The sequence below is a fragment of the Erythrolamprus reginae genome, chromosome 12 (assembly GCF_031021105.1).
Source record: "Erythrolamprus reginae isolate rEryReg1 chromosome 12, rEryReg1.hap1, whole genome shotgun sequence".
NCBI lineage: Eukaryota > Metazoa > Chordata > Lepidosauria > Squamata > Dipsadidae > Erythrolamprus > Erythrolamprus reginae.
In genome coordinates, this window is record NC_091961.1 from 26,925,011 (window position 1) to 26,947,991 (window position 22,981).

The 22,981-nt window shown below is 41.9% G+C and overlaps 1 protein-coding gene across 4 annotated transcripts in view; it reads left to right on the forward strand.

The window, feature by feature from the left end:
• NTM (neurotrimin) overlaps positions 1–22,272 on the forward strand; it is a 380,999-nt gene extending 358,727 nt beyond the window's left edge. For 2 of the 4 annotated variants that reach the window (XM_070765650.1, XM_070765648.1), the window contains one exon: positions 21,195–22,272. In XM_070765650.1, the coding sequence (XP_070621751.1) occupies positions 21,195–21,295 (101 nt within the window). In that variant the 3' untranslated portion in view covers positions 21,296–22,272. Of the gene's footprint in view, positions 1–6,348; positions 6,385–21,194 lie in introns of all 4 variants that reach the window. The other 2 variants (XM_070765651.1, XM_070765649.1) reach the window with 2 other exon arrangements.
• Positions 22,273–22,981: the final 709 nt, after the last annotated feature.

The window sequence follows — 22,981 nt, forward strand, 5'->3', positions numbered from 1 at the left end:
GTTTATATAGAAAGCTATATAAAATTAGAACAGATCAAGGCACAAATCATTTTGATAAATTACAATGTTTTAAGATGTGATTGGCCAACATTTAATAGCTTCCCTCTTGTCATCTGACACTTAACCTGGTTAGGGTAACTACATCTTATCTCATTATTTCTATAGTTTATGCTTTGATATAAGATCTCAGTGGCTTTCTCGATATAGAGTTTCGAGTAAATACAATTCTGAACTACGAAATGTCTCCCAAAGCACAGAAAGTTTAAGAACAAGAGTTAAGGATAGGATAAAAATCAGTTTATAGAACAGTCTCTCCTTTAACCATTTTTCCCCAATATCCACATGTATCATAAATAATGACTTCACAGTCCGACTTTTCTCAAATCATCAACATTATCCATCCTCTTTTCTCACTAGACTTAGAACTTTATTATGGTTGTGCAAGTAACTCCCAAGTAATAATCATTATTCTTTTTAATATGTTTGTGAGTGACATAGGGGAAGGTTTGGTAGGGAAGGTTTGCCTATTTGCCGATGACTCTAAAGTGTGCAATAGGGTTGATATTCCTGGAGGGGTCGGTAATATGGTAAATGATTTAGCTTTACTAGATAAATGGTCAAAGCAATGGAAACTGCAGTTTAATGTTTCCAAATGTAAAATAATGCACTTGGGGGAAAATGAATCCTCAATCTGAGTATTGCATTGGCAGTTCTGTGTTAGCAAAAACTTCAGGAGAGAAGGATTTAGGGGAAGTGATTTCTGACAGTCTCAAAATGGGTGAGCAGTGTGGTCGGGCAGTAGGAAAAGCAAGTAGGATGCTTGGCTGCATAGCTAGAGGTACAACAAGCAGGAAGAGGGAGATTGTGATCCCCTTATATAGAGCGCTGGTGAGACCACATTTGGAATACTGTGTTCAGTTCTGGAGACCTCACCTACAAAAAGATATTGACAAAATTGAACGGATCCAAAGATGGGCTACAAGAATGGTGGAAGGTCTTAAGCATAAAACGTATCAGGAAAAACTTAATGAACTCAATCTGTATAGTCTGGAGGACAGAAGGGAAAAGGGGGACATGATCGAAACATTTAAATATGTTAAAGGGTTAAATAGGGTTCAGGAGGGAAGTGTTTTTAATAGGAAAGTGAACACAAGAACAAGGTTACACAATCTGAAGTTAGTTGGGGGAAAGATCAAAGGCAACATGAGAAAATATTATTTTACTGAAAGAGTAGTAGATACTTGGAACAAACTTCCAGCAGACGTGGTTGGTAAATCCACAGTAACCGAATTTAAACATGCCTGGGATAAACATATATCCATCCTAAGATAAAATACAGGAAATAGTATAAGGGCAGACTAGATGGACCATGAGGTCTTTTTCTGCCGTCAGTCTTCTATGTTTCTATATTCTACAGATGAACCATGCATTCTTGTATAAAGAGGGTGACCAGCTATACCAGTGGTTTGAGCAATTACGGATCACCCCTGACTGTAGGGAACATGTTCTACTGAGAACATGCTTTCAAATGTTAGGGGAAGAATTCATATGGGTTATCAACTAAGCCATAATAAGGAGCATTTATGTAAAATACGAAACCTTAAGCCACAATTGAGAACCATAGCAGCTCAATCATGCAAGGTTCTCATTTTGATGGGGAAACCCTTAATTGTGTAAGACAGTGGTGAACCCTTAACTGAAGGACAAAACCTCTTTAGAAGAACCACATAGCTGAAGTATCATCAAACATCCTCTTGAAAAGTTTTGTCCTTCAGGTAAACCCTTAAGTGAAGGACAAAACATTTCAAGATAATGTTTGAGGATACTTCAGCTATGTGGTTCTTCTGAAGTTGGGTGCCCTGGGCAATGCACTTGTTCACACCGACTTTTTTTACCAACACATAATGCATCTTACCAGTTCCTTTCCTGACTATATCAATATTGTAGAGAGCACTGTGGCTGTCTTGCTTACAATTGTTTAAATTACCCCTTAACTTTATCTAGTAACCAAGAAACTATGACCAATTTGTGAAACGAATAGAGTTTTATCCTGGTTTAGTATAGCGAGCAAAAAACTGTTCACAGCCTGACATCTCAGTCTCCTAGTTTAATCATGGTGTAGAAATTATTCTTTCTTCCTCTCTCTCTACCAGTTTTGCAAAACACCTGTTAGTTCCATGTGACATGAAGATTGGCTGAAATAGAACAGAGTCTTGTATCCCTTATTCATTTTTATTGACAGGGCCATTGTGGTCCTAAGCCATGAATTGCTTGAGAAGTAATATAATTTATCGTGTTGGAATTAGAAGAGAAGCTGAGCAAAACTGATTTGTGAAAAAGTGATGGGATCATGTGAGCTAGAGATGGACGGGAGCTTCCCCACCTTCCCAATGTAGCTAACTTCAGCTCCCATTAATACCAGGTTCTCTGGGAGTTATAGCTCCAAAACATCTGGAGGGATAAGAGTTGCTCACAACTGCTGGCAAGCCAAGCAGAAGTTGTGAAGTTAATTAGTGATTTAATTGAAGACATTTGATCCAATAACAATAGCATTTAGACTTATACGCTCTCTACATGGGGCTACCTTTGAAAAGTGTTTGGAAACTTCAGATCGTGCAGAATGCAGCTGCGAGAGCAATCATGGGCTTCTCTAAATACGCCCATGTTACACCAACACTCCGCAGTCTGCATTGGTTGCCGATCAGTTTCTGGTCACAATTCAAAGTATTGGTTATGACCTATAAAGCCCTTCATGGCACCGGACCAGGGCATCTCCGGGACCGCCTTCTGCCGCACGAATCCCAGCGGCCAGTTAGGTCCCACAGAGTGGGTCTTCTCCGGGTCCCATCAACTAAACAATGCCGCTTGGCGGGACCCAGGGGAAGAGCCTTCTCTGTGGTGGCCCCGACCCTCTGGAACCAACTCCCCCCAGAGATTAGAATTGCCCCCACCCTCCTTCCCTTTCGTAAGCTACTCAAAACCCACCTCTGCCGCCAGGCATGGGGGAATTAAGATTTCTTCTCCCCCTAGGCTGTTACAATTGTATGCATGGTATGTTTGTATGTATGTTTGGTTTTTTATATTAAGGGGTTTTAATTCGCTTTTAGTATTGAATTATTATTGTACACTGTTTATGATTGCTGTTTGCCGCCCCGAGTTTTCGGAAAGGGGGCGGCATATAAATCCAATAAAACGTGAAACTTCATAATGCTTTTACCGCCCCCTCTAAGCGGTTTACAGAATCAGCATATTGCCCCCAACAGTTTGGGTCTTCATTTTACTCACCTCGGAGGGATGGGAGGCTGAGTCAACCTTGAGCCGGTGGTGAGATTTGAACTGCCGAGCTACAGTTTTTTGCATCTTTTTACAGAAACATGGATTGTTGAGACAACGTAGCTGAAGAGGCATCAAAACACAAAGCAATCAAGGCCATTTCCAGGAATGCCCAAAAATAAATACAGTGGTACCTCTACCTACAAACACCTCTACTTACAAAATTTCTAGATAAGAACCGGGTGTTCAAGATTTTTTTTGCCTCTTCTCAAGAACCATTTTCCACTTACAAACCCGAGCCTCTGAAACTGTAGCTGGAAAAGGCAGGGAGAAACCTCCGTGGGGCCTCTCTAGGAATCTCCTGGGAGGAAACAGGGCCGGAAAAGGTGGGGAGAAGCCTCTGTGCAGCCTCTCTAGGAATCTTCTGGGGGGAAACAGGGCCTCCACCCTCAATGCATTCCTATGGGACTTTTTCCTATGGGGAAAAATTGCTGCTTCTTACAAACTTTTCTACTTAAGAACCTGGTTACAGAACAAATTGAGTTCGTAAGTTGAGGTACCACTGTAAATTGTAGGAATAGTTTTGTTGTTTTGTCACACCTCATACTACCTAACAATGTGATCTTAGAAACATAGAAATATAGAAGTCTGACGGCAGAAAAAGACCTCATGGTCCATCTAGTCTGCCCTTATACTATTTCCCGTATTTTATCTTACAGTGGATCTATGTTTATCCCAGGCATGTTTAAATTCAGTTACTGTGGATTTACCAACCACGTCTGCTGGAAGTTTGTTCCAAGGATCTACTACTCTTTCAGTGAAATAATATTTTCTCATGTTGCCTTTGATCATTCCCCCAACTAACTTCAGATTGTGCCCCCTTGTTCTTGTGTTCACTTTCCTATTAAAAACACTTCCCCCCTGAACCTTATTTAACCCTTTAACATATTTAAATGTTTCGATTATGTCCCCCCTTTTCCTTCTGTCCTCCAGACTCTACAGATTGAGTTCATTAAGTCTTTCCTGATACATTTTATGCTTAAGACCTTCCACCATTCTTGTAGCCCATCTTTGGACGCGTTCAATTTTCCTGTCTTTAGCAAGGGACTCACTACAACAGAGATCCTACAAAGCCCAACTTGCAGACCGCCAAGTAGTGGAAGTCAAAATTTGGTTCTGATGTGGAGTTTGGACTTAGACATTGCATCAGATAACTCCGGGGGTTGTTTGGGTGGTAGAGAGTCAAAACCTGCATTACTCAGTTCTTCCATTTTATCTTGATGTGCACAGAGGTTCCTTCAGTTAAGATTCTTCAGAAACCCAGCTGGATTCTTCAATTCATCATTTTCTTTTTCTTAATTGCGATTGTTATTTCTTTTCCTCCTTCTCATCTTCAGTTAAATATCAAGTGTGTGATGATGGAGGTTATTGTGATGATGATTAACAATGTGGAGTGGATTCTGGTTCTTATTTTGGATTTTTAATTATCTGGCTTTATAGACTATTTTCATAGCCACCGTAAATGTTGCAAAGAGGATGGGAAATGGCAGTCTGCCTCTTGTTTGAAACGCTTTGCTTTCTAGCACCACTTCTCATATAAGTAGAAATAAGAGGCAGGCTCAGGAAACAATAAGTGAAGATAATAGTGGCTGCCCACCAGAAATTTTAAATAATGAATCTTCTATTAAGTTTTCCATTTCTTATTTTATTATTTATTTATTTTATTTATAGGATTTGTATGCCGCCCCTCTCCGTGGTCTCGGGGCGGCTAACAACGGTGACAAAAACAGAATGTAAAAATCCAATACTACAACAGCTAAAAACCCTTGTTATAAAACCAATCATACATACAAACATACCATGCATAAATTGTAGAAGCCTAGGGGGAAAGATTATTTTAGTTCCCCCATGCCTGACGGCAGAGGTGGGTTTTGAGGAGCTTACGAAAGGCAAGGAGGATGGGGGCTATTCTAATCTCTGGGGGGAGTTGGTTCCAGAGGGCTGAGGCCACCATAGAGAAGGCTCTTCCCCTGGGCCCCGCCAAACGACATTGTTTAGTTGACGGGACCCAGAGATGACCCACTCTGTGGGACCTAACTGGTTACTGGGATTCGTGCGGCAGAAGGCGGTCCCTGAGATAATCTGGCCTGGTACCATGAAGGGCTTTATAGGTCATAACCAACACTTTGAATTGTGACCGGAAACTGATCGGCAACCAATGCAGACTGTGGAGTGTTGGTGTGACATGGACATATTTGGGAAAGCCCATGATTGCTCTCGCAGCTGCATTCTACACGATCTGAAGTTTCCGAACACTTTTCAAAGGTAGCCCCATGTAGAGAGCGTTACAGTAGTCGAACCTCGAGGTGATGAGCGCATGAGTGACTGTGGGCAGTGACTCCCGGTCCAAATAGGGCCGTAACTGGCGCACCAGGCGAACCTGGGCAAACGCCCCCCTCGCCACAGCTGAAAGATGTTTTTTCTAATGTGAGCTGTGGATCGAGGAGGACGCCCAAGTTGCGGACCCTCTCTGAGGGGGTCAATAACTCCCCCCCCCAGGGTAATGGATGGACAGATGGAATTGTCCTTGGGAGGCAAAACGTCTTGGAGGTAGAAAGCACAAATAATTGATTGTTTTCTTCCAAAGTTAGCTTCTTCTCACAGGGCTGAGAAGTTCATCAGATCTACGGTCTGTGGTCTTCTCCAAAATACCCAACAACTTCAGGGGATAACATCAAAAAACCCAAGAACATTTTATGTGTGGTCCTAAGGGTTAGAGTTAGAGCAACTTTTTTGCAAGGCTGACATTATGAAATACATTTCATGGAGCCACCTTTTCTCTTCCTACTTTCTATGCTTCACTTTCCAACAGCATTGGGTAATTATTATTTTTTTTTTACTTTCCCATTCATTTCAGATTCTTCTGTCCCAGCCCACCTGCACATCCTCTTCCTCCATTCCATTTCTTCATCACACAATCTATTTTGTGGAGTGCTAATTATGAAGCAATATATTTATTTTCCTTTTTTATCTTCATTTTTTTCCCCTCTTCCATTGTTTCCTTACCTGGTTTAGAAATAAGTGAGCCCACAAGCTCAACCTTGTTCCAAGGTCAGTATTGTCTTGCTGTATGTCACATCTGCTCTGCCTCCCTTTATTGCAACTTTCCCCCCCCCTCACCTTTGATACACATTGCCTGTTCCCCTGTTCGATTTGCATGGAGGACTGTACCACTTTCTGCTGGGAGGGGTGGTGTGGTCCAAAGAAGACACAGTCTGGGGTTGGTCTTGTCGTCCGTCATGTCATGTCTGATCAGCGGTTGAGAGCTCCAACATCCAGTTTGAGGTCTCCTTTTAGAGACCAGACAAAAAAAATCCCTTTCAAGGATCAAAACTAATCAGTAATCTAATAATCCTTCTTCTCTCCCCACCCACAAAACAAAAAATAATTTTAGGAACTGCCCAATTTACCAACTCCTTTTACCAGATGGATTAAAGCTAAACTAAAGTCATTGAATTAATTACCACTATTGCTTAATCAATGGAACAGCTTGCCTCTCAATTGGATATTTTTAAGAAAACACTGGACAACCATTGTCCAAGTTGGTATGAGGATGCCTGCCTTGGGCATGCAGTTGGACTCAAAGACCTCCAAAGTCCCTTGTAGCCCCATGACTCTATTGTTTAAAGCAAGGGTCCCCAAAATTGACAACTTTAAGACTTGTGTCCTTCAACCCTCAGAAATCTCCAGCCAGATGGCTGGAGAACTCTAGGACTTGAAGTCGACAAGTCTTAAAGTTGCCAAGTTGGAAGACTTCTAGAGACTACTGGAGATATACTCACAGAACATAATTCTTGATTTTTTAAAATATATTTTGAGTGTAAGTAACAAGTCATCGCAGTACTCTAAAAAAGGAAAAACATTCCTTTTCTTAGAGGATGTGCTTTCTTTTTAAAAGAGAACAATTGGGAAAAAAACCCTGAACTTCTATTTTTAGCCCTTTGCTATTAGTTAGGGACTACTGGTTTAAAATATTTTACAAGTTATTTTGGGGAAATATGCTCATTCACCCACCCACCCCATTTTTTATGGCTATGCTAAGGAATGGAATGCTAGCCAATTAAGGGGGGGAAAAAATTCTCCCCAGCAATGCCATCTATGAATACAATTCTGAATTTCCTAATAAAATTCCATGTGATACTAATGGTTTTGTTTAGTCTCCTGATGTGATTCTTTGCCCCCTACCAAGTCTGGAAGTTGAGTCACACCAACTGGACTTCTTTTCTCTCTCTCTTTTTTTTGGTTTGAAACCTTTTGTTGCTGATTTAACTTGAATAAAGAGCAATGCATTCCAATCTAAAGAAGCTATGAAGTCCAATTGCCATGACTCAACCTCCAGACAGATCTACCTTGATGGCTCAGAATCATCATTGATGATTTTTAAGGTTATCTCAAAGGGGATTTTTCCCCCCCAAAAGGCAACTAAATAGGATTTTTTAAAAAAATGAGGAAGAAAAAGATTATTTGCTTCTCGTCCCAGAAGCTTCATCAGTTAGTACCTCTGTTACAACTGATGAAACTTCATGGATGAGGAGCAAAACAACTTCTTCTTCTTCTTCTTCTTCTTCTTCTTCTTCTTCTTCTTCTTCTTCTTCTTCTTCTTCTTTTTTCTTCTTCCTCTTTCTCCTCCTCCTCTTCCTCCTCCTCCTCCTCTTCTTCTTTTTCTTCTTCCTCTTTCTCCTCCTCCTCCTCCCCCTCCCCCTCCCCTTCCTCTTCTTCTTCTTCCTCCTCCTCCTCCCCCTTCCCCTCCTTCTCCTCTTCCTCTTCTTCTTTTTCTTCTTCCTCTTTCTCCTCCTCCTCCTCCCTTCCCCTCCTCCTTCTCTTCTTCTTCTTCTTCTTCTTCTTTCGCACCCTCCTCCTCCTCCCCCTCCCCTCCTCCCCCTCCCCCTCCCCCTCCCCTCCTTCCTCCTCTTCCTCTTTTTTCTTCTTTTTTCTTCTTTTTCTTCTTCCTCTTTCTCTTTCTCCTCCTCCTCCCCCTTCCCCCTCCTCCTTTTCCTCTTCTTCTTTTTTCTTCTTTTTCGTCTTCCTCAAATGAAAAAAAAACAGTCCATGTTCCTTTTGCAAAAATACTTTGACACAGTCTCCATAGACACGTTTCAAGATTATTTTGAGAGAGCCAGAAGTTGAAACCAGTAATAAAAACAGGCGAGATTAGCAGAGTAGACATGTCTAAGGATTATGCTCATTGGAAGAATTTAACATTTCCAACTTCTTATTCTTCCTGTTCTCAGAAGACTTCCCTGGTCAAGGTGGAAATTGATATGTGTGTCTTGCAGAAAGACTTTGGACCCATTAGCTGGATTTGATTTTTCTGGTTTCCCTTAAAGAAGCATGTAGAGGCCAGCATGCACAAACTTCGAATTATTCCACTTGTAATAAATGTATATCTGGAGCTCATCACCATTCGAAGAATGCTGTAAATATTTGTTGAGCTATTCCTAGGCCACCTGGGCTGCTGAAGGGATCGGCTCTTCCCTTATCTGTGTGCTGGTAACAAGAATGAAACAATGCCTTTAAAATAAATATTGGGGGGGGAAAGGGGGGGTGTAAGGCAACACAATTGATGGCATGATGAATAGAGAGTGGGCTTCGGGACTGGCAGGACAGGTTCCCAAGTTGTACCACCTGGTAGACAGAGATGACAGACAGAGACAGACAGGATCTCTGGCAGAAAATCACGCATCAAATCTGGATGTTGAAACTAGTTGACTTTAAAGAAAAAAACAGCTACTAATAGAAGAGAACATCTGCAGCTCAGGTATGAACTCTGAGGTTCCCAATTCCCTCTGAACTTGGTAGACATTTCACTATCCAACTAGGTAACATCATCAATGCACCAGAATCCTGTGACATTCTGAGAAGAACTGAAGATGCTACCTAGTTGGGTAATGGAACATCTCCAAGAAAGCAGCCAAGCTTGGAGAGCACCAAGGATTTATATATATGTATGTATGTATGTATGTATGTATGTATGTATGTATGTATGCATGTATATATGTGAAGGGATTGGATACTGTAGCCTAGAGGATAATTATCTGCCTTACAAGGCAAAGGTTGCAGGTTCAAGTCCCAGTGGGTATGGTTAGCTGATGAGGCCAAAATAAGGCCGAAATAGATCTATCCTAGTCTCCCTTAATTTTCAAATCCTTGGTGCTCTCCAATTCAAAATCAATTTCAAAATCAATTTCATGTCCTGTAGTTCATATCCTCCCTTTTCCAACACTTCAAAACTACAGGACATGAAATTGATTTTGACAATACCAAATTAATTTCCAGCAGCAACAGCAAAAGAATAATCATGGAAGCCATTGAGATAGAAAAACACCCCCAAAATATGAACAAGCGGGATGATACCTCCCGCCTACCAGACATCTGGAAACCAGCCCTCAAACATATCCCAGCCATAGAAACTGAAACCAGACTCAGAACACACATTGCAAAACAATCAAGTAGCCTGCAAGCTCCAACTACTCAGGATATCACGCCTAATCTACAACCATTAACTAATCAGCATACCTCAGTCACATCAACGACTCCAGATGTTACCCCACTGACTCACCAGGAACTTTCTACACAGCAGGCAATTGCTGAGCCATCGAACCACACCCAGCCACCAGTATTTATAGAAGGAAGGCAGCTCAGGTCTCGCTGTGTTCACCCTAGAACAAGGACAGAAACACCAGCCTGAAGATGACGAGTGGGATCTTGTCGAAACGTCGCCAGAAATTTCCAAATCCTACACGGGAAGAAACAAGAATATACCAAGACCATCGTAGATTTTCACGGGTACAGGTATGATGGTCTTGGTATATTCGGGTTTCTTCCCGTGTAGGATTTGGAAATTTCTGGCGAAGTTTCGACGTTTTGTTTTGTTTTTGTTTCGACGTGTTGTTTTGTTTTTTGCTGAATTTGAAAATTATATATATATATATATAAATAATATATATATATATAAAGAAAGAAACAAACAAACAAACAAATAAATAAATAAGGAAGGAAGTAGGGAAGGAAGGAAGGAAAGAAGGAAGGAAGGAAGGAAGGAAGATAACATGAGCAATCCTAGCCAGATCCTCACCCAATTTCTCATTCTTTTTTTGAAGAGGAACTGCACTGGTTCTTCAAACCACCGCTAGACCCCATCGTCCTTGACTTTCAGAAAGCAAATATGGTTTGTCTGTCAGCCTGCGTCCCCTTAGCCCCTTTGCAGAATCAAATGCCCATATGTAGCTGCCTGATTCTACCAGAAAAGAAAAAGAGCCGATTGATTAACTCGTTTTTTCTTTCTTTCTGTTTCTTTTTTTCCCCCTTCTGCATGGCTTCCTTATGTGTCTCCTCATGCTCCCTACATTCTGCCATGTAAGTATTACTGGCCTCGATACCAGATGTTATGATTTGGATGAGGAATGAGCGTTTAAACAAGGGAAGAGGGTGGTTAGAAGAGATGGGATGAAACCACTTTGATGGATCATCCACAGGAGGCATATCTTGCAATCAACTCATTTATTTATTTTATTTATTCATTTATTCGATTTTTATGCCGCCCTTCTCCTTAGACTCAGGGCGGCTTACAACATGTTAGCAATAGCACTTTTTTAACAGAGCCGGGCTATTGCCCCCACAATCCGGGTCCTCATTTTACCCACCTCAGAAGGATGGAAGGCTGAGTCAACCTTGAGCCGGTGATGAGATTTGAACCGCTGACCTTCAGATCTCCAAGTCAGCTTCAGTGGCCTGCAGTACAGCACTCTACGTGCTGTGCCACCCCGGCTCATACAATGTGGAGGGACCAAAGTCAATGACATTTCTAGATTTGGGCTTAGGTCTTAAATTTCCATTGCTTTGGCTTCTTTGTCCTTATTGTTACACACTTCCCTTGTACTTTAATGTGAAGGTAGCACTAACATGCCCAAGCAGTGAAGAGCTGCAAGAATTTTTACTACCACACTGTGGGCATGTCTTATTTTGTGGGTGTGGCTGGCTAGCCATGTGACCAGGTGGGAGTGGTTTGACGATCATATGATGGGGAAGTGGCTTAAAGGTCAAGTGACTGGCTTAAAGGTGGCCAACTTGACATCATTCAAGTCAAGGGTTTGGGTTAAGATTAGGGTGCCTGTCCTCTCCTCGGCTCAAAGAGATACAATTTCCCTATTGATTTGATTTTGATTTTATTTTATTGGAATTGTATGCCGCCCCTCTCCGTAGACTCGGGGCGGCTAACAACAGTAGTAAACAGCATATGACAATCCAATATAAACAGTTAAAAACCCCTATTGTAAAACCAAACATACATACAGACATACCATGCATAAAATTGTAAAGGCCTAGGGGGAAAGAGTAACTCAGTTCTCCCAAGCCTGGTGGCAGAGGTGGGTTTTAAGAAGCTTACGAAAGGCAAGGAGGAGCAATTCTAATCTCTGGGGGGAGTTGGTTCCAGAGGGTCAGGGCCGCCACAGAGAAGGTTCTTCCTCTGGGCCCCGCCAAGCGACATTGTTTAGTTGACAGGACCCGGAGAAGACCAACTCTGTGGGACCTAACTGGTCACTGGGGTTTGTGCAGCAGAAGGCGGTCCCTGAGATAGTCTGGTCCGGTGCCATGAAGGGCTTTATAGGTCATACCCAACACTTTGAATTGTGACCAGAAACTGATCGGCAACCAATGCAGACTGCGGAGTGTTGGTGTAACATGAGCATATTTTGGAAAGCCCATGATTGCTCTCGCAGCTGCATTCTGCACGACCTGAAGTTTCCGAACACTTTTCAAAGGTAGCCCCATGTAGAGAGCGTTACAGTAGTCGAGCTTCAAGGTGATGAGGGCATGAGTGACTGTGAGCAGTGACTCCAGGTCCAAATAGGGCCGCAACTGGTGCACCAGGCGAACCTGGACAAACGCCCCCCACGCCACAGCCGAAAGATGTTTCTCTAATGTGAGCTGTGGATCGAGGAGGACGCCCAAGTTGCGGACCCTCTCTGAGGGGGTCAGTAGTTCCCCCACCAGGGTGATGGATGAGCAGATGGAATTGTCCTTGGGAGGCAAAACCCACAGCCACTCCATCTTATCTGGGTTGAGTTTAAGTCTGTTGACACCCATCCATGCCCCAACAGCCTCCAGACATATACCCACAGAAGAAGAATTAACTAAACATCCAAAATATACTATTTAATTCGTTGTATATATGCCATATGTGTACATACATGTTACACACAGGCAGACAAATATACACACTATGTACTATATAAACTGTAAGTGTATGTACACACATGCATAGCTCTTCTAAAATTATACACATTCAACCTCATTTATTGCGATAGGTATGCAGAGCCCAGAAGGGGGGGAAAAGGGGAAAAAATCATTTTTTTTCTACCAGTTCTGCATACCTGTCTTCTTGTTCAGATTTTAATATGGCCCTGTATGAAATATGGAGAACATAGGTAGAGGGTCAGATTTTTTTATCCTCAATTTTTAGCTGTTTCCGTATGTGCTGAAATATTTGTGAGAAGCATGCTGTTGAGTATTGAATTTTGAATGTATGTTGATGAAATCTCAACATGAAGCTCTCTTCTTCTTCTTCTTCCTCCTCCTCCTCCTCCTCTTCTTCTTCTTCTCCTCCTCCTCCTCCTCCTCCTCCCTCTTCCTCTTCTTCACCTTCTCTTTCCCCTTCTTCTCCTTCTTCTCCTTGTTCCTCTTCCTCTTCTTCCATATCCATCATTGGATGTTGGCAATCCCATTTTTCTTAATGCATTTGATTCATTTTATAAATAAAGCCTTTAAGATTTCCAAATCTTAAAATAAGTCAGTTTGCGTAGTGACGTAATACACAGGGGGATCTCTCCTGTCAACCATTAGAAAGCTCTAAATGTTGATAGTCGGCAATGAACTTCAACGTTATTTTGTCATGTTTTTAAACAATGGCTCGATATTTGCCTTTATTGGATTACCGTTGTATTATTGCGTTTTTCTTAATAACTTATGCATCCACCGGTGTTCCCTGGTGGATAGAAAAGCAATTTCTAAATACATCTAAATCATAATAGAGCTAAGGATGCAAATTGTGTACGCACAGTTTCGGTGCATAAATCTGCAAGTTAAACCACAATGCAAGTAGAATCAAATATAGAACTGGAGGGACCCTGGAGAATTATTTTGATTCCCAGATAGTATCCTAGGATACTTCTGCCGCACGAATCCCAGCGACCAATTAGGTTCCACAGAGTGGGCCTTCTCCGGGTCCCGTCAACTAAACAATGTTGTTTGGCGGGACTCAGGGGAAGAGCCTTCTCTGTGGCAGCCCCAGCCCTCTGGAACCAACTTCACCCAGAGATCAGAATTGCCCCCACCCTCCTCGCCTTTTGTAAGCTCCTTAAAACCCACCTCTGCCGTCAGGCATGATGGAACTGAGATATTCTTTCCCCCTGGGCCTCTACTGTTTATGCATGGTATGTCTGTATGTATGTCTGGTTTTTATAATAAGGGTTTTTTAGTTGTTGCTACATGCTGTTTTTATCTCTGTTGTTAGCCGCCCCAATTCCACGGAGAGGAGTGGCATACAAATCCTATCTATCTATCTATCTATCTATCTATCTATCTATCTATCTATCTATCTATCTATCTATCTATCTATCTATCTATGTAGATTGTTCTGAGTTCGGGTTTTGCCCCGTGTAATATTTTGAGTGTCTATGCGACGTTTCGGTGAAATCACATTCACCATCAGCCTGTGTGTGTGTGTGTGTATGTGTGTTTTCCTTCCACCACTCATTCATCACATTCAATGATCAGAGTTCTCCTGGAACATAAGTGTTTTTAAAAAAGCTTTTCAAATAGATTAACACAAAAACTAGAAAAATAGCAAAAACTTCAGAAGAGAAGGATTTAAGGGTAGTGATAAAACGGGTGAACAGTGTGGTCAGGTGGTAGGGAAAGCAAATGTAGAATGTTTGGCTGCATAGTTAGAGGTATAACAAGCAGGAAGAGTTCAGCTTTTTACTTCTTTGCTTTGCCCATTCCAACTCTCCCATTCTCCCTCATGTTTATTCCTGGCAGGAAATTAACTTGTTTAACTGCCAGTGTGGCTGAAACCCAATGAATGTTAGCACAGTGTATAATGTGATTTTTTAAAATTATTTTTTTGGTGGTCACCTCCAGCAATTGGGTACAAAATATGGAAATATTTTAAGTGTAATGCAATGGATATCAGCATTCCTTTTCCAAGGTTAATGGTGCATGCTTGGTGCAAAGCTCTCTCGTTTTAGGGAAAAGGTCCATTGGCGTTCTCAACAAAGTAATTTCTTTTTAAAAACATTTCTCTGCAACAAATAAATGGCATCTTATTAAGGCAAGTTAGTTGCAGGCTGCTGTAAGGTGTTTTGGAATTCAATTCATGTTATTTCAAGAATTTTGGAAGATGACCCCAAGAACCAAGTCCAAACCAAAACCAAAACCTGCAGGAATGAGGCAGTTGTCTGAATAGGAAACAGACCCAGAATCTAGGTTAACACAGACTTGTGCAAGATATGAAGCATCCAACAAGAAGTCCTACAATAAATAATGGATGCCTCACTCACACCTGATACAGGTGAGATGGTCACTTCCAATTGTACAACAGTCACGTAATTCACTCAAAGTTGCAAAATTCAGTTTGGTGATTACCCCCGGAAGCCGAGTAACGACGCTGAGACATGTTGTGGATTAAATACGGGTCATTTATTGAATTAACATAAATTTAAATAAATTTAAATATGTCAATTTAAATATTTAAATTCAGAACGAACTAAGGTCCTGCAGAAGCCAAAACTAATGGGGCGGAAATTCCTACCAGAAAATTCCTTGGCAACATTGGGCAAAAACTCCTTGCTGAATCAGGTGAACGTACCACCTTCACCTGGATCAAGCCATGCCCCTTTGTCATGTGGGAGGAGTTCACCCTCCAACCCCCGTGGGAAATTGGATCCGGTGATTCCCATGGACATCCTCTCTCCAATCCCCGACGTTGTTCCAACCTCTAGTTCCTGGAGAGAGGTGATCCATTACCCTTTGAAGGATGCCCAAAGGAGCATGCGCAGTCACTTCTAATTGCCCATTTCTGCCCCTAACCTGCCAAACCCCAATGACCAAAGGGAGGCCTATACCACTATCTAAGTGTGCCACACCCTGTAACCAATCCAGTCCACACCGTCAGTGTGGAATAGGCAAAAAAATGGCCGCCTCTAAAGGGGAGGCCGCAAAAAATTCCTATTAGGCCCCAAGGTGACCTCCTTAGGACACACTGTTGATACCGGAGGGTGGGCGGGTGTTCGCTTCAGGAGTGAGCCAGAGCAAGGGGGAGGTCCTGTCCGAATCTCCCTTAAATAGGGCGATCCAGGAGCTCCCCTAAGTCCCAGCAGGCAGCACGCCACATTGGCGCGCTGCCAAAAGCCGAACTTCCAGGTTCCAGAGGAACCCGGAAATCCGGAGCTTGAAAGAGCTGCCGGCAGTGTCTCCTGGGCTCCGGAGGTAATTTCGGCTGGCGGTTTAAGCCACCGGCCGGGCATTTGTGGTGACGTTGCAGCATATGATCTTGTGGGCAATACCTAGATCATGTTTAAGGCGTCGTAGTTCTAAGCACTGGAGTGGAGCCTGAAAATTGCACAATCTGGTAGCCAATACTATGCACAGTCACTTACCACACTGGGAAGAACCCATCCTCTATCTCTAGATTAGTTTCACTGTTGCAGGGCTTAACCCAACTACTGTATATATACTGCTCCAAAAAACAAAGGGAACACTCAAAGAACACCACCTAGATCTGAATGAATGGAATATTTTCATTGAATACTTTGTTCTGTACAAAGTTGAATGTGCAGAAGAAAAGGATTTAGGGGTAGTGATTTCTGACAGTCTCCAAATGGGTGAACAGTGCAGTCAGGCGGTAGGGAAAGCAAGTAGGATGCTTGGCTGCATAGCTAGAGGTATAACAAGCAGGAAGAGGGAGATTATGATCTTGCTATATAGAGTGCTGGTGAGACCACATTTGGAATATTGTGTTCAGTTCTGGAGACCTCACCTACAAAAAGATATTGACAAAATTGAACGGGTCCAAAGACGGGCTACAAGAATGGTGGAAGGTCTTAAGCATAAAACGTATCAGGAAAGACTTCATGAACTCAATCTGTATAGTCTGGAGGACAGAAGGAAAAGGGGGGACATGATCGAAACATTTAAACATGTTAAAGGGTTAAATAAGGTTCAGGAGGGAAGTGTTTTTAATAGGAAAGTGAACACAAGAACAAGGGGACACAATTTGAAATTAGTTGGGGGAAGGATCAAAAGCAACATGAGAAAATATTATTTCACTGAAATAGTAGTAGATCCTTGGAACAAACTTCCAGCAGAAATGGTAGATAAATCCACAGTAACTGAATTTAAACATGCCTGGGATAAACATAGATCCATCCTAAGATAGAATACAGAAAATAGTATAAGGGCAGACTAGATGGACCATGAGGTCTTTTTCTGCTGTCAGTCTTCTAGGTTTCTATGCACAACAGCAGGTGAAATTGATTGTCAATCAGTGCTGCTTCCTAAGTGGACAGTTTGATTTCACAGAAGTTTGATTTACTTGGAGTTATATTCTGCTGTTTATTTTTTTGAGCAGTGTATATTCTATTGTTTGTTTGGTTTTTTTGAGCAGTGTAAGTTCAATACATAACAGTGGCTTTGACTTACTGAAAGGGAGATGCCAGTGCAGTGATTAGACTGCAGTATTGCAGACTAACTCTGCCTACTGCCAGGAGTTCGATCCTGACTGGCTCAAGGTTGACTCAACCTTCCATCCTTCCGAGGTGGGTAAAATGAGGACCCAAGATTGTTGGGGGCGGGAGGCTGACTCTGTAAACTGCTTAGAGAGGGCTGTGAAGCATTGTGAAGTGGCTGTAAAGCATTGTGAAGTGCTATCGCTGTTGCTCTTTGTAGCTCAGGCCTGCAAGAAAAAGGAAATGTACCATGTGACACCATCAATAGTCCTCTGTGTGTCCCAAACTTGGCATCTTGATGGACGTCTCCAGCACAGGCCTTCTCAATTCATTTGTTTCCTTGTTCTCCCGTCCTCTAGGTAGATAATCAAGACATAATAGAGTTCCTCTTCTGAGATCACTGTAGGGCTTCATTATTGCCCACTTAATGAGATGGGATGGGAGCCATCAGGAAAAGCCAGGAAAGGTCACTTAGATTTATTTGTTTTCTCAGCTTCCACTGGTAGCAGTTTTGGAACTAGTTCTTTATTGTCTTCCTCACAGGAGCTGTTGGGCTAAAGGTACCTCCAGCGCTTGTTGCAACATTTTGAAGGATTCAACTTACTTACTTATTTACTTACTTACTTACTTACTTACTTACTTACTTACTTACTTACTTACTTACTTATTTATTGGATTTATATTACTTACTTACTTACTTACTTACTTACTTACTTACTTACTTACTTACTTACTTACTTATTGGATTTATATGCCGCCCCTCTCCGAAGACTCGGGGTGGCTAACAGCAATCATAAAACAGTGTACAATAATAATCCAATGCTAAAAATGATTAAAAACCCATTAATATAAAAAACCAAACGTACATTATTACTATTATTTATTATTATTATTATTATTATTATTATTATTATTATTATTATTATTATTAATTGGATTTGTATGCCGCCCCTCTCCGTAGACTCAGGGTGGCGAACAACAATAGTACAAAACATCTGTAAATCCAATACTAAAAACTAATCCTAAAACAATTAAAAAACCTTTATTTGTAAAACCAAACATACATGCATAAAATTGTAAATGCCTAGGGGGAAAGGGAATCTCAGTTCCCCCATGCCTGGCGGCAGAGGTGGGTTTTAAGTAGCTTACGAAAGGCAAGGAGGGTGGGGGCAATTCTAATCTCTGGGGGGAGTTGGTTCTAGAGGGCCGGGGCCGCCACAGAGAAGGCTCTTCCCCTGGGTCCCGCCAAGCGGCATTGTTTAGTTGACGGGACCCAGAGAAGACCCGCTCTGTGGGACCTAACTGGTCGCTGGGATTCGTGCAGCAACATTAGCTGTCAAGATAATTTTAAGCTTTCAGCATTGCTCTTGAGGCAGCAATCTCCATTAAATCAGTCAACATTATCTGTTTTGTGTTATGTGTGCGTGGAAACAGATTGTGTTTGTAAGTTATACAGTTGAATTGAGTTGCATCTAGGGGGAAAAATATGTTGTAATGAGAATCTGATAGCTACAATCTGCAAATTTATTCTTCAAACCCAACTACAGTCCATTATTGCAAAAGTTCATGAATTCATTGGCGATTCCAGAAAAAGTCATCTCCTTATGCTTTGGTATCATGTGTTGTATGGGCTTGTTGTGATGCATGTGAGCTTCCAAAGTTGCGTGATGTCTACTTGGAGAAACAGGTATTCCATTGGATTCAAACTGGGATCTATGGATACTCATAAACCTAATGCACACATTCTTATAGTCTTATTGCTGTTCTGTCGGGCTCTCTGGTAGAGTTCTCCCCAAAATTCACAGGTACAAATTTCAGACACACACACGTTTGAAAATTCAAAACAATGTTCCTTATAATGAAAAGTCACTTAAACCAAGCCCTCTTTTGGTATAGCAAAGAGCACTCGTCTCCAAACAAACTGGTAATTTGTACAAGTCCCTTATCAGTTCTGTGATACTTAGCTTGCAGCTGTGAGGCAATTCACAGTCCTTCTTCTTTCACAAAGTGAAACACACTTTGCTCTGGTTTAGTTTCAAGCGGGGAAAAATCAGCACACAAAAAGTCAAAGTCAGTAAAGCAGTCACGAAACACAACAATCAGATAATCCTCCACAATGGCCAAATCCACAGGCTGCTCTTTATAGCAGCCTCACTAATGACCACAGCTCCACCCAACCACAGGTGGCCTCATTTTCTTTGATAATAATCTCTCAGCTGTTGCTGCCTATGCATCGCTCTCCGCATGCGTGGCTGTATCATTAACTCTTGTTCCGAATCCAAGGAGGAGCTAGAGAATTGATCTCCTTCTGAGCTGTCTGCCCCACTCTCCTCCTCCCTGTCACTCATGTCTTCTTGGTTAGAGGAGCCTTCATCATCAGATTCCACTGGGGACAAAACAGGCCAGCAGCATGTGGATGTCTCCCCCACATCCACAGTCCTTGGGGCAGGAGCTGGGCCAGACCTAACCACAACATATTGCGATAAACAGGGTCTCAATATTCTAATTCTGGACTTCTGGGGAAGCTTAATAGGTGGACCGCCATGGATAAAATCTGTGTGAGCACTAGGAGTTGAAAATGATGGCACATCATCCAACCATCCGTCAATCAATCAATCAAAATTCTAAATGTGCCTTCTGTCAAGCATTGTTTAGGAATTCTGAGCACATTAGCTTGATCAGGCGACATTCTTCTTGTGTCCAGAACCTCTAACCAAAGAACAGCTTCCAAATATAGTACTCCAGAGAATGTGTCCATTTTTAGCTCTGCTATTATCTCTTTTATTCGGAAAGAAAAGTATGAAATCAGTTTGACATCTAAAAGCTCTTTCCTTGTAGTGGCATATGGAAACAATGCGTTTTTTTTAAATAGAATCCATTCCAAATGAGAATATCAGCCAATTTCTTTTAATTTTGTGCCTGCATTTTGTTTCATTTAAGAAAAAAAACCTTTCCTAAAGTCCAACTGATTGAGATGGAGGGATCCAATATCTATTCTTGGCCTGATAGAGGAACACTTGAAGCTCCCTGCCTTTTTATATTATCTCACCATTCTCTGTTTTATTTTATTATTCCATTTTCTTATTATGTTTGGAGGGTGACCCATCTCATACATATATGTCTCTGAATGCTGTGTTGACATTCTTTTTAGCTTTATAAAGAGTTTGGGATGGTTGAATGGATATAAATTGTTTTCTCTATCTCAATGGTGCTTAAGCTCAAGGGACGTACATGCCTGCCCAAAAACCCCATCTAATGAAAACCTATCTAAGACTATTAACCTTCTCATCGTTCCTATTATCCATCTCCTCCCACTTATGACGGGAGTTTTAGTATGTTTTAATTTTAGATTTCTATATGTTATGTATTCACTTTTGTTGTGAGCTGCCATGAGCCTGGGGAATAGGGCAACATAGAAATCTAATGAATAAAATAGGTAATCAATAAATAAACTTTAGTTTTGCATTAGGCCAGAAAGTACAAAAGCTGGACAAAAGTTATTAAAGACTGAATTTAGCCACAATAGCAATTATTTTTGCTAACTTGTTCACTGTGGTCTGTCTGTCTGTCTCTCCCTCTCTCTCTCTCCATCCATCCATCCTTTCACTCACTCATTCATTCATTAATTCATTCATTCATTCATTCAGTTATTGGATTTGTAAGGCGCCCCTCTCCGAGAACTCGGGAAGGCTCACAACATATCCAAACAATAAACAATATACATATCTAAAAAAATTCAATTAATATAGCTAAAAAAAATTAAAAACTCTAATAACATTTAAAATCATTCATTCCCATTCACACAGCAAGACATACTACACTCATCAGCCAGGGGACTAGGGTCTATGGCCCCAAGCCTGGTGGCACAGATAGGTATTTAAACTTTTATGGAAGGTGAGGGGGGGTGAGGGCAGTGCAAATCTCTGGGGGGAGCTGATTCTAAACCGCCGGGGCCACCACAGAGAAGGCTCTTCCACCAGGTCCCATCAAATGACATTGTCTAGTTGACGCGACCCAGAGAAGGCCAACTCTGTAGAACCTAACTGGTCGCTGGGGCTCATGTGGCAGAAGGAGGTCCCGTAATGGTTTACGTTTTATGGCTCCACAAACTGACACTCTTCAATCTTCTTTCAGGCCCTGGAGCAGTGCATGATGGGAACAGTGGCGGGTCAAGAAGAATTGGCTGCGTTTGGCTGCTTCCGCTACTTCTTTCACACCTCCTGCTGAAGTTTTGACCCTTTGGAAGACGGCGATTCTAAGAGGAAGGGAGGGAGGGGGAAAGGAAGAATACTTTTGCAAAGTCAGAAAAAAAATAATCCTAATAGTCAAGAATATATTATCCCAAAATCTCGGAGAGAAAGAAAGCAAGTCTGCGGCGGAAAAAGAAACCCCCCGAGAAGAATCCCCAATGATCTACTGAAGTTCCAACGCAATGGAGCGTTCTGTTTTCGTTCTGTTTTTATTCCTTTTTGTGTGTGTCTGTCATGGACGAAGATGCAGCTGTTGGTGGCCAATCAGTGCATTTGACTAAGGAGTGATCATTCTACCCCTTTGAACTCAAAATGTTTTGTTGCTCTTCTTTAGAGTTCCCAAGTTCTCCGATCTGGTGGGTTCCCAGGTCGACTGTCGGGCAATTCACATCCCATGGCTTTCTTCCACCCATTCTCGCCACGTCACTGGACTTCTGCTCTCCTCTGTACAATTGCCAATTCGACCCACCACAACCCACCACAACCCCCTGGAAAAAGTTCACGCACAGCTGCAAGAGAAGAAACCACCACCGTCGCACAACGATCGAGACATTAATTCACTGTACTACGTGGATGTTCTACATGGATATTACGGGATTCTGATTCATTATTAATTTTATTAATTATATTTTCTGATACGAGCCTAGAACTGTTAGTTCGTTAAAAAAAAAAGTACACACACACACACACAAACCCAACAGGAAAAAAAAGGAAAAGAAAGGAATGAATGAATGAGTGAAATAAGTCAAACGATGGGCTTCTAAACTAGGTTTGTAAAGGCTGTGGAGCCTCCCGTGTCTATGGTGGTTTGTGTGATCAATTGGGATGAGAAGGGACACTTTTTGTAGGCGAAATTGTGAGATGGAAGCAACAGGCTCCACCAGCAGTACTGAGTAACTCATTCCTTATTCTGGGTGTTCAAATGAAGAAGGTATTCCACTGTTTTCATAATGTTTGGAAGTTCGAAGGTTGAGTTTGGTTATTTTTTTTAGGCTGTGCTTGTATGTATGTGTGTGTGTAGTCTATATATATATATATATATATATATATATATATATATATATATATATATATATATATATATATATATATATATGACGGTCTTGGTATATTCGGGTATCTTCCTGTGTAGGATTTAGAAATTTCTGGTGACATTTCGACGAGGTCCCACTCGTCATCTTCAGGCTGGTGCTTCTGTCCTTGTTCTAGGGCGAACACAGCGAGACCTGAGCTGCCTTCCTTCTATAAATACTGGTGGCTGGGTGTGGTTTGATGGCTCAGCAATTGCCTGCTGTGTAGAAACTTCCTGGTGAGTCAGTGGGGTAACACCTGGGGTCGTTGATGTAACTGAGGTATGCTGATTAGTTAATGATTGTGGATTAGGTGTGATATCCTGAGTAGTTGGAGCTTGCAGGCTACTTGGTTGTTTTGCAATGTGTGTTCTGAGTCTGGTTTCAGTTTCTATGGCTGGGAAACATTTTTTAATGAGGGCTGGTTTCCAGATGTCTGGTAGGCGGGAGGTATCATCCAGCTTGTTCATATTTTGGGGATGTTTTTCTATCTCAGTTACATCAACGACCCCAGGTGTTACCCCACTGACTCACCAGGAAGTTTCTACACAGCAGGCAATTGCTGAGCCATCAAACCACACCCAGCCACCAGTATTTATAG